Source organism: Panthera leo, chromosome F2 (assembly GCF_018350215.1).
Source record: "Panthera leo isolate Ple1 chromosome F2, P.leo_Ple1_pat1.1, whole genome shotgun sequence".
Taxonomy (NCBI): Eukaryota; Metazoa; Chordata; class Mammalia; order Carnivora; family Felidae; genus Panthera; species Panthera leo.
The window spans coordinates 5,668,253-5,681,265 of NC_056695.1; the positions used below are offsets into that span (position 1 = coordinate 5,668,253).

Below are 13,013 nucleotides of genomic sequence, written 5' to 3' on the forward strand. Positions count from 1 at the left end.
GCCCCTGACACCTCTCCCCACCTTTCACAAATATAGGAGGGCATTCATTAGTCAAATATTTGAATTCGCCGTAAAGTTGGAGAGTTATGAAGATGTACGAGTCTTCCTAAATTGGTTAAAAATATTAAACTGATTTTATTCTCGCAACAACAAACAAAACAAATACCACTGACTTTACTCATACAAAGGAATAAAAATCAACCACCAAAATACATGGGACCGACAATATTGCTTTATGTAGCTAGCAGTAATTTCCTTAGTGGTGTCCTGGGAAACTTAAGACAAGCAATCAACTATGAAAACTTCTTCTACTTGATAGAAATCAGTTCGTTTGTGGGTAAGTCTGTTTATCATGAATAACATATTCACACAAATGGAACAAAGCATAATTTTATGAATTTAACTTCAGCATTTTAGGAAGGATGGCAATTATACACGTAATATGCGGAGACCGAAGGTTTCAGATATCGCTACCCTTATTTAACAAAAAAAGTTTTCTCCAAATCAATACTTTAACTTTTTGCATATACAAAATGCGAAACTGATGACATTGAATGAAATACAGCTTACGTTTGCACTGTAAGTTCAGTGTCAAATGTCAGGGTAGTTCCAGTGTTAACCAGAAATACATATAACTTCATGATGATTTCTCTGGATTCTGTGAGCTTATACCTCACACTCTGATCTGGTTACTAACAGAAACAGATAAGAAGAACGGTCAGTTTTACAAACACAACAACAAATACAAATATCCTCCCATAAGACATGGTATAGTTGTACCACACAACAACAACGACGACGACGACGACCAAGTTTTTGAGGTCTAAGATGGTTAACCAGACAATTCGGCAAACCCATTGCTAAAAAAATCAACAGTAGTGAGACTAATGAAATGCATAATTGTTCTACATTTTAAAAATTAGCTTTAAGGAAGAGGTCAGCAATTAGAACAAAAATTAAGTGTACATTTCACACTGTTCTCATGTACCTTTCTATATTAAGAATTAAAATTAAACATTTGATCAAAGATCTTCCTAACTCAAGAAGTTCCTCCCCAGCTGGTTCCTTATAACAACAAAAACACTGTCTTAAGGTTAAACTTACTAGCAGCAAATAAGAGTAGCCACTACTTGCAAGTTAGGGGAAACGAGTTAGTTCCAACTCCTTCCACCAGCTGTCTCTTAATCTAAATTCCACCTCCACACTGAGTTAGAAATGCTCCACGAGAAACTGTGACCCTAAGAGTTATATCATCTCCTTGAACAGTGGAAAGTGCACAGGTCTGGAGAAGAGAATATTCAAAACAACTCTGCCACAACTAGTTGTCCAAGTCAAAACCTCACAGAAGAAATAAACTTCCTCATTTATGAGAAGGGACAGAGTTCAAGATCTAGCATTTGATTTTAACAATGAGAGTAAAATTCCACCTAATTAATGAAAGTGATGAAAGATAATCAAGTCCTAGATGCTAGAATATATCTTTCTTTATGCTCTTTTGGAGGAAAATCATCAGGGAAGAAGGAAAAAACGAAGACAGCCTTAAAATAATGTTTGTAAAATCATTATTTTACATGCGCTAGATAAAAAAAAGTTACGAATTTAGGAACGGTGACTTACCGTCAGGCACTATGAAAAGGACTACCACTTTTCTTAAAAAGCAGATTAAAACTGGCTTATGTTTGCTTTGCTTGATATTGGCAACTGAATGGCATTACTGGTTAAACTCAGTGAACTGGAAAAGAAGAATTTCTGGATTATCACAGAGAGAAATAATTCGGTATATGACAACATATGGTTATTGTTCTCTTCCTTTAAAAATTCCCTCCTGAAACTCTGTCTGTCTGTCTTCCTACCTGCACATTCACTGAAACCACAAGAGTGTAATTTTGACCCATAGCCCTCCATTAAAAGACCTAAAACACAAGTCTCTAAAGAACTCTCCCAAACTGTCAAATTCTACAGCCATTTCTTAGTTCTTAAAATATAATGGTAAAAAAGAGCCCAGCTGTGGAGTCTGACCGCCTGGGGTGTGATTTTGGCCCCGTTACTCGTATAGGATCTTGGGCAACTTTCCTAGCGGTCTGGATTTATTGTCTTATAAAATGAATAAAAGTGGGACCTGTGGCAGGCAGCCTCTAAAATCGCCCCTCCGCCCCCAGGTATCCACACCCCGGCGACACCCCCGGGAATCCACACTCCGGTGACACCCCACTTCTACGAGGCGTGGGCAGGGCCCATGGTCTGTGTCCAGCCGATGAAATACGGCAAGGTTAACGAGATGTCACACGACTGCTGTTCAAGATTGTAACTTGCCCGGTGCCAGCTGACTCCCTCCCTTGCCAGCTCCGATAAGCAATGAGCTGCCACGGAGGGGCCCGTGTGGCCAGAAACTGAAGTCAGCCTCGGGAAGAGGCCGAGGCTCTGGGTCTGACGGGCTGCGAGGAGCTGACCCTGACAACCACCACTGAGCCCGGAAGCGGGATCCCTCGCTGGCTGGGCCTCAGACGAGACCCCGGCCCCGGCAGACGCGTTCACTGCGATCTTCTGACAGACCTCCATACACAGGACCCAGCTGACGTATGCCCGGAAAGTGTGGACTGAAACGTTTCTTATACTCAGCAAAAGATAATACACACAGCACCCCACAACACAGGGATATTACGAGAATTAAGGGAGACAAAGTACATATTAGCACAGCACTCGGCAGGGAGTAAGAATTCAATAAACAACCCTAGTACCCCTGCTTGGGCTCCTTCTCCTCTGCCAACTCTCCAGGGTTTGGGTGGGACCTCACCCCCCCCCCCCGCCCCGCCCAAATCCAAGAGTACACTTTATCTTACAGGTTAAACGAAGTTCTCTTGTTTTCTGAAGGATTCGGTAGCTAAAAGTACGGTGACTAAAATGGAAGGAATATCGGTACCAGAGATGATTCATTAATTCATTAATTCATCTACACAGAACAAACGCTTATCGAGTTTCTGTATTCTGTGAACAAAACAGACAAGATCTTTCCCCTGGTGGTGATCACAATCTTGAAGGAGAAAAAGAAATTAAACGCAAAGAAAGCAAACACAAGTTGCGATAAATGCAACGAAAGAGGAGTGTGGGTACCAAGAAGGACCTACTATGCATGTGGATAATCAAAGTAGAGCTCTATGTAGGTTACATTTAAACGGGGTCATGGGGATGAGATGAAGACTGTCCTGCGAAGGTGGAGTGAAACAGTACAAGAAGACACAACATTTGTGAGCCTAAATATAAAATCTTTGTCATAATCACTACATTATTCGAAGTTTTTGCTTTTGTTTCCTTTTAAATACTGTTTACCTTTTTTGTTTTGGTATAACTTCACACTTAGTCAAAAGTTACAGAAATAGTACAAGAAACTCCCTTGCACCCTTTACCCAGTGTTGCCAACTCGGTACGTTGTGCTCCATTTGCTTTATCATTTGGGCCACTTAATGCTCCATGCCTGCCCCCCTCCCTCCCTCCCCCACCTCTCTCTATAGATACACGTATATTTATACAAATAACCATATACACATAAATACATACGCACAAGACGTATTTTTCTGAACTATCTAAGAGTAACCTGCAGACAGAGTGGCTCATTCTTCATAAATATTTCAGGATGCATACATCCTAACAGCAAGAATTTTCTCATACATGACCAGAGTTCATTCATCAAATCATAAAATTTACCATAGATGCCATATTCTTATCTAATCCACAGTCCATACTCAAATTATTGCCCCAATGATACCAGTCTTCCCCCTCAATCTAGGATCCAATTCGGGATAATATACTGTATTTAATCGTTAAATCTATTTAATCTCCTTCAATCTGGAATACTTCATCGATCTTTTTCTTTTCATGATCTAGGTATAATACTGCCCATAGTTCATCAGAGGCTTTAGAAATTACTGTAAAGATGTCCTAGTGCCATTCTCCTATTCCATCATCCTTACAGTAAACAAGGGAAACTCTGATAAATGCAGCAGCTACTATGTGCCTTTGAAGGAACACCGATCTCTTCACCTGGTGCTCACCCTGAGTAACAGCTCAACCTAAAAAGCACAATCGTTAACAATGCTTACAAAAACAGCTACACAAAGCGTATGTGAGAATCAGTCTATATGCAGAATTCATGAATAACGTAAGATGATTTCAAGGATTTCAAGGAGAGTTTTGATTGCTGTGGCCCCAGACCTAGGCTATGCTTTTGCTCCACTGTACAGGCAGACTGGATAACACTACTTGTCTTTTGTCATTCAGCTCATTTCTAACAGTCCTAAGTGATGGCAATGACAATCATTTGAGAAGCACCTCCTGACCTACCTGATAGAACACCCAATGTCTTCCTCCATTACCTATGATTTAAAGCCCTTGAACTGGCGACTTTGACGAGAGGCCTCCTTCTGAGGCTTCACTCTCTAAATCCTCATTTATTGCCAACTACCACCCAGGATGTAGGCTAGAAAGCATAAGAGAAAAACTAAGTAGTAAAATGAATCATAACTGCTCCATGGTCTTACCACCCCAGTGTTCTTTGAATCGATGTCAGCCTACTGGTAATCCTACAATTGGTATGGAACCACAAAAGACCCCAAATAGCCAAAGCAATCCTGAAAAAAAAACCAAAACTGGAGGTATCACAATCCCAGATTTCAAGATATGCTACAAAGCTATAGTAATCTAAACAGTATGGTCCTGGCACAAAAAGAGACACACAGATCAACAGAACCGAACAGAGAGCTCAGAAATAAACCCACAATTATAGGATCAATTAATCTTCAACAAAGGAGGCAAGAATATGCAGTGGGAAAGACAGTCTCTTCAACAAACGGTGTTGGGGAAACTGGACAGCTACATGCAAAACAATGAAACTTGGACCACTTTCTTCACACCATACACAAAAATAAACTCAAACTGGATTAAGACCTAAATGTGAGACCTGAAACCTTAAAAATCCTAGAAGAGAGCACAGGCACCCATTTGTCTGACATCAACTATAGCAACTTATTTCTAGGTATGTCTCCTGAGGCAAGGGAAACAAAAGCAAAAATAAACTATTGGGACTACATCAAAATAAACAGTGCACGGCAACAGAAATAGTCAAGAAAACTAAGACAAGCTACTGAACAGGGGAAGATATTTGTGAATGACATGTGTGACAAGTGGTAAATATCCAAAATCCATAAAGAACTTCTATAACTCAACACCAAAAAAACCCAAATGATCCAATTAAAAAAAAAAAAAAAAAAAAAAGATGAACAGGTACTTCTCCAGACCTACAAGATGGCCAACAGATACATGAAAAGACGCTCCACATCACTCATCATCAGGGAAACACAAATCAAAACCGCAATGAGATATCACCTCATACCTGTCAGAATGGCTAAAATCAACAACACGAGAAACACCAAGTGCTGGCGAGGATGTGGAGAAAAAGGAATCCTCCTGCACATCTGGTGGGAATGCAAACTAGCACAGCCACTGTGGAAAACAGCATGGAGGCTCCTCAAAAAAGTAAAAATAGAACTACCATATGATCCAGTAATTCCTCTACTGGGTATTTACCCAAAGAATATAAAAACACTAACTGGAAAAGATATGTGCACCCCTATGTTTACTGCAGCATTATTTACAATAGCCAAGTTATGAAAGCAGCCTGAGTGCCCACTCATAGATGAATGGACAAAGATGATGTACACACACACACACACACACACACAGTCACAAAAAAGAGTAAAATCCTGCCATTTGCAACAACACAGATAGATCTAGGCAACAACACAGATAGCTCTAGAGGGTATCTTTATAAGTGAAATAAGTCATTCAGAGAAAGACAAATACCATATGATCTCGCTCATATATAGAATGTAAGAAACAAAACAAGTGAACAAGGAAAAAAATAAACAAACAAAAAAACAGACTTTTTATGAGAAGAAACTGATGGTTACCAGAGGGGAAGAGGGCGGAAGGATGGGTGAAATAAACAGGTAAAGGATTAAGAGTTCCCTTATGATGAGCACTGAGTAATGTGTAGAATTGTTGAATTACTACATGATACACCTGAAACGAATACAACACTCTGTGTCAAGTAAACTAAAATTGAAATTAAAAAGAAGACAAAACCAGAAACATAAAATAAAAAAGGGAACAGCAAAACAAAACAACCCAGGCTAATAGCTTCCATGACCACAAAATCTTCTTTATTCATTTCATACGTCCTAAGTACACGGCACATAAAATAATCATCACTAACGCTTACTGAGTGGTTCGTTATATGCCAGCCATTATGCTCAGTAGTTTTATATGCAACGTTTCCCTTATTTTTCGTAACAGAAGATATCCATATTATTGCTGTTTTCTTTTGAAGGTGAGGAAACAGATTCAGAGATTACTCGACTTGCCTACAAGTAGAAACTTGGTAAATATGAGATCCAAGAGTCTGAACCCACCTCAGTTTACACCATTAATTCAATAAAAATTTCACCTGAGAATATAGTATACCCTGGGCATTTTCTTAGCTTCAGATGTTAAAGAGCACACAATACGACAAAATTGCCTACTCTCATGAAGCCTACATCCTACTGGGCAACATGAAAATTTTATATCTACACAAACTCCATCTACTTTCAAAAAGAATAGCTACAAAAATGCAATTATTTATATTTAAAAACAATTCCAAAACATATGCTTGCACTCTTCTATGTTTTATTCGTTAACGATACGGACATTGTTGACTTAGCAATAACTACCACTGACTGGAAACATGAACTGAAGACCTATACCAGCTACATATCCTCACAATTTCTACTGTGCGAAGGGTTGGTGTTATCCCCATCAACTCAATAACAAAACTGTGGATTCTAAAAAAAGTTCACTTCTCTCTCAAAGTCACGTAACAAAAACAACCAGAGTTCAAATCGATGGCCGGATCAAGAAGGAAAGGAGAACACGAACAGGTGCTGCTAAAACATCTAGGAAGCACATCCCATGACTTGCTATTTTATTGTTCCTTTACAAATCCCGATACTCACCCCCCCTCACACACTCAACAATTCTATCACTTTCTACAACCAGTTTTAAGTCTTCATTTTCCTAAGGGTGCCCGGGTGGCTCAGGAGGTTATGCGTCCGACTTCGGCTCAGGTCATGATCTCAGTCGGTGGGTTTGAGCCCCACGTCGGGCTCTGTGCGGACAGCTCAGAGCCAGGAGCCTGCTTCGGATCCTGTGTCTCCCTCTCTCTCTGCCTCTCCCCTGCTCACGTTCTCTCTCTCTCAAAAATAAATAAACATTAAAAAAAAGTCTTCATTTTCCTAAATATAATAGAAAACAATTCTAAAATTAAGTAAGGGGGGGTGGGATGGCAGAACACTTCAAAATTTAACACGGTAACGTTTTCCAATGAAAAGTCACCATCCAAGAACTGGTGTGCACCCAGGTTATGGGAGAACAAGATTCCCTTGGGTACACAGATAACACGGTTCCCTGCACACAGACTGGAAATTCTTCCATACTGTGGGTCATCTTTGCACGGTGGGATTCTCCAAAAACTTCACAGATAAAGGGATGTACACAGAAGAACTTACCCATGGTAGCCAAGAAGAACACGGGCGAGTGAAAATGCTGCCAGTGGCCTCCTTTGCTCTGCAGCCCACACAGGCTGTGGGGGCACCGTTCCAAGGGACAGGTGGAGTTGCAAAGACCCACCTCCACTCCCAGTGCTGTGTTCGCTACTCAGGGTACACACTGGGGGCCACCGCCACGTCAGGGACTCTGCAGCTTCCGCTGGCGGCAAGGAGCGAAACCAGCCCTGGAATGGGAGCCCCAGGTCACCTGGCCTCCTGCCGCACCTTCAGGAAGAAGGGCACCCCAGGATCTGGGAGCCTCTGGACACAGAGTAAAACTTACTGATTGGCCTCTTCCCCCAGCCTGCCAGGCCCCTATCCCTCAGGTGGCCCCCGTGTGTCCAGAAAAAAAAGCTTCAACCGATGGCAACTGAACACAAAGCGTGCCCAGCACCCTGGATGGCCCATTCTGGACACACGGGACAGGGCAAGGCAGTTTTTTCTTTCGTGATGTAAACACCTACTTAAAAGCCTTGATCTTGCCTCTTAACCAGCAAGGCCTAAATACTTATCTGGTCCTTTATAGAAAAAGTTTGGCGGCTTCTGCTCTAAGCCTTGAGCAACTGTGGCCAGCTCAGCGAGAGCTTGCACAGCCCGGCTTATCACCAGGCACCAAACAGTCAAGAGCTGAAGCCGCGCGGCAGACACGCTGGGTGCAACGGTAACACCGCATGGAAATGACAGCAGCAAGAGCAAACAGGAAGCCCTCCAGGAGACAGGCCCAATTTCCTGGCTTTCTTTCTAACAGATGACACGACTCTGGGCAGGTCACAGTAATCATTCATTTTCTGACTTTGGGGAAGCGTGAAGTCCAAAAAAAGGATGAATCTTTCCATTACCCGCTTCACCATTTGAGCATCAAAGGACGTGATCTTTCTCCTCAAAACTGGCGCGTGGGACAGTGTTACAACAAGTGCCTAAGGGTTAATGGCTTTGTTTTTTTTTTAAAGGAGTTCCTATTAATTAGTAAGAAAATCGCAAAAATCCACAATAAATAGTGCAAGAGAAAGTTATTAAAACAGGTAACCAGTGAGGAAAATACATGAAACCTCTTCAGTGATCAAAGAAATACAAATCTCAAAAAGAGATCTTCACCCATCAAACAAACAAGGGTTCCAGCCTAAGATCCCTAGATTTTTAATCTAAGGGAAGAAATACAATACAAAAAGAAAGGACTTTAGAAATGCTCGACCCAAAAATGTCTCTTTGCACAAAACACACACTGCGCAGCCCCCTGAAACAGAGGCAGTGACAACCCAAGAGCACTAAGTACCCACACTGTCTTGTGTAGAAAAGAATCAATCTTGTCCAAAGAGAGGTCTGGCCTTGAACCTTGGCTACAAGGAGGGGAACTGTAGGTCTCTGGAATGTCCTGCTTGATAGGAGTGTCTTTGTCCGGGGGTTTTAGAACAGTCTAACGACGGGATTTATGACAGGGCTGGGAGGACACACGGTATCGGCTCCCGTCTCCAGAAAAAATGGAGACCAAAGGACATTAGCTGGACCTCCAGGAAGAGCCAGAGAGTGAAGTCAGCCGCCTTGTAAAGGTGATAGGGCCCCAATAAAAACTCTGCACACCAAAGGCCCAGGTAAGCTTTCGGGGTGAGCATTACTCTAGGTAGCGTCACCCCCTCTGGCTAAGAGAAAGGAATGCTGTCCCCGACTATGGGAGAGGGCAACCAGAGCCCTGCTCTCTTCCACACGCTGCTCTATGTACATCTTCCCTTGCCTGCTTTTCATGTTAATTTGTATCCTTTCACTACATAAAACCATAAATAGTATAGCATTTTCCCCAAAGTCTGTGATCCACTCTAGGGAATTCTCGAGCCAGAAGGTGGTTGTGGGGACCCTGAATTTGTAGTCAGCTGACCTGAAGTGAGGGCGGGCCTGGACACCACCCAACAGGTGGCCAGTATCCAAAGTGAGAGCAGTCTTGTGGAGGTGGACCTTCTAACTCTAGAGTCGACTAGAATCATCGTACGCCTATGTTGTGGTTTCTAAAAGGAACCTTTGGCGAAGCGACTGATTCCAAAAGTCTCAAGTAGAAAATGTACTAACACCTAAGCCTAGAACAGGGACATGTGCCATACAGCAAAGAAGCTATCAAACGCTAATAAGAAAGACCATGTCAAAAGGGCAAAGAAATCAGCCTGAGGGGGCTTCCATGACTAAGATGGGGCAGTCTGCGCATCAAAAGAATAAACACTTAGCATAAAGCCCATAAATGTTCACGTTCACAATGATACAAAAAAGGAAGGACAAATCCTCAGTGACTTACAGTAGCAACTCATTCTGAAACTAAAAACGGAAAGGATTTAAGCATTTATCCTCTCTTTCCTACATAAATTATACTTCAGGGTAACCAATGATAAACACCTTTTTATAGAAAAGCTATTACTACAGACAGAGTATGGAAAATAACAATTTGACAACGAAATAATGGATCTAGACATCAAGAGACGCTAAAATAAGTTGAAGAAATCTGGCAGATAAACTAAGCCGACAAACACGAACACACCCATCACTTGTCACACCGCTAGGCTCGTGTCTCTAGGTGTTTCAACCGGAAGTATACCTAGAAAATATTCTCACCCACCTCCCCCGAAAAACACAAACCCAAATTTATTAGACTCTACCTCTACCTACGGTTACCAATTTACAGGTAACATGGGGTACAGAGAGAAAAGAAAAATACTGTAAGAAAAACAATCAGCTAAATTCGGAGAAATAAACATTCTATAGAACAATGAGCTAGATTAACAAATGGCTTCAAAAAGAGAGGAAGAATTCTACTTATTAAAAGAGATGTCAAAGGCATCATAATCAAATGTAACGTGTGGATGTGTTTGGATTCTGAATCAAACTATTAAAAAAAAACATTTTTGAAGTGTAGAAATCTAAAGATGGATTAGGCATTAGATTACACTGAAGAATTCCCATTCCTTTGCAGGATGATAATGGCATTTCAGTTATGAAATAACGAATTCTGAAAACTTAATATGTAAAATAGTATTTGAGATGTTTTAAAACAGTCTAGCAAAAACAAAGTCAGGAAGCGGGAGAGAGAGGGAAAAGTCAGTTGGGCAGAAGGACAGATAAGCTCAGCCAAATGCCAGTAACTATTAAAGCAAATGAGATGGGACAGTTGAGAAATTCCCTATAATATTCTCTCTATGTAGGACAAACAGATGGTTACCAGAGGGGAAGAGGTGGGGGGATGGGTGAAATAGGTGATGGGGATTAAGGAGTGCACCTGTGATGACGAGCGCCCGGTGACGGATGGACGTGTTGGATCACTATATTGCACACTAAGACTGTATGGTAACCAACTGGAATTAAAATAAAAACTTAACAAATATATATTCTCGCTACTTTTGTATATGTTTGCAGATTTCCATAAGACGGTACAAAAAATACCACAAGCATTTTGACGATCATACTCAACGTTCACATTATAGGTGGGAATCTACTATAATTACGACCTTGCTGGAAAAGCAATTGGTGTTCATGGAGTAGGTAGGTAAGTTTTATAAGCACACATTTCTCTTCACCTAGTAATTGTATCGTAAAAATCATCTTACAGAAATAATCTGAAGTATAGTTGAAGTATACACAAAACACTTCATTACTTGTGAATACTTTTAAAAATACTTGCCTACTCAACTATTCACAGGGTAAAATAGGATATACGATAATATTTAACAAGGTTACGATGTTGAACGAATACAGTACACGCAACAGAATTACAATGCGCAAAAAGAATAAAGGAAAAATGATGACAGAGAAAATACACCAAAACAGTAAAAATAAGTACCTCTGTATTGGAATTAGTAAAAATCTAGTTAAACAATTAGCTGCTGCCAGAATACCTCACCTTCCCGGTTATCATGTGACCTAAAGTGAGGGGAAAAATAATGGACTTTTATGTAGGAAGAGTTTAACGCACCTGATTTAAATTCTTATTCTGCCATTTACAAGCTGAGCGAGTTAAGTAACGTACACGCCCTAAGATTCAGTTTTCTCATCTCAAAAGGACAGAAAACATTTTCCTTGCTGGGCTATTGTGCGCATATCTGTTCTTCAAAATTAATAAGACTAAAATTGTAAGAGAAGGGGAAATGGCGGGGAGAGGGGAGGGCCTGTATGGCCCATAACTGAAACAAGACTGGCCATGAGATAACCACAGACACAAAATGATGGACGCAAAATGATGTTTACGTGTGGCTCAATACTCTACTCCCTTTTTGTGTTAATTTCTGTAATAAGTAAATATAAATATACAAGAATAAAATTTACAGAGCAGTTCAGATGTTCCTCATCCCTACAAAAGAAGAAAAATGATCCAGCTAAAAGTGTGGCTCAATAATCTGTTTTTTCTGTATTTTGGTTGGATGGCTTCATTTTTGCTTTTTTGAGCAATGCTAGGACTTATTCACTAAAGCAAGCACATCCTATAAAAGGCTGCCGTAAAGAACCTTGTCTGCTCTGAAACCTAACCCCTAACAGTGCCTAACAAAGGGCTACATGCATGTGAGAAACTCTGTGTCCTACACTTCCCACCATCCATGCTGGACAAAAATTTAACTTCCCCCCACATCTATTGGTCATATTTTCTCATGTTGATAGTGAGTTGTTGAAACACTTTCTAAAAGCAGCTTTTCACTGTGGTAAAACAGAGCTGAGAAATTTTCTTTCCCATAATTTCTCAAAGAGACTTGTCAACTTGTTAAATAAGTCTGGACCCAGCATATCAAATCTCAGCAGATCGTATTTGCAGCTAGTGCATGAACATGAGGATATGCAAATTGTGTATACATGTATGGACTTTGTGAACAATAATTTCAGTCAATGAAAATCACAACTTCCTATAAGTAAGCATGTATATACAGAAATATAAAAATCAAACTTGTTTTATACCAACATCTAATCAATATACAATATAAAGGATATGCAGAGCTTTCTTACTCTCAGCCTTAATTCTTCAGCAAAAATCACCACAGACATGAAAAATAAAATTTACTTTTGAGTTAACAGTTTCCCTGGACCTAACATTGCAATGAGAAAAAATCTGACCTTGATGGTACCCAAGGTGCCCACCTATGCAAGAGTCTGTAAGATACAGTTTATGTACAGGGTTGAAACTATCTATTTAGAGAAACAGACAAAATTGAATCTCTCTCTCTTTTTTTTTATGTTTATTTTGAGAGAGAGAGCACGTGTCCATGCGAGTGCAGGGGAGGAGCAAAGGGGGGCGGGGGGGAGGGGGAGGAGAGAGAATCCCAAGCAGGCTCTGCACTGTCAGCACAGAGCCTGACACAGGACTCGATCCCACAAACCACAGACCGTGACCTGAGCTGAAACCAAGAGTCAGACGCT

At 40.9% G+C, this 13,013-nt stretch overlaps 1 protein-coding gene across 7 annotated transcripts in view; it reads right to left on the minus strand.

Moving 5' to 3' along the window:
- Nucleotides 1–13,013, minus strand: part of RB1CC1 (RB1 inducible coiled-coil 1) — a 91,694-nt gene that overhangs the window by 65,682 nt on the left and 12,999 nt on the right. For 5 of the 7 annotated variants that reach the window (XR_006198273.1, XM_042923717.1, XM_042923716.1 and 2 more), the window contains exons 2-3: nt 1,618–1,732; nt 571–692 (exon numbers count right to left, since the gene is read on the minus strand). Coding sequence is in view for 6 of the 7 variants with exons in the window: in XM_042923717.1 (XP_042779651.1) it covers nt 571–641 (71 nt within the window). In the remaining variant the exon portion in view is untranslated. Of the gene's footprint in view, nt 1–570; nt 693–1,617; nt 2,100–13,013 lie in introns of those variants that run through there. The other 2 variants (XM_042923714.1, XM_042923715.1) reach the window with 2 other exon arrangements.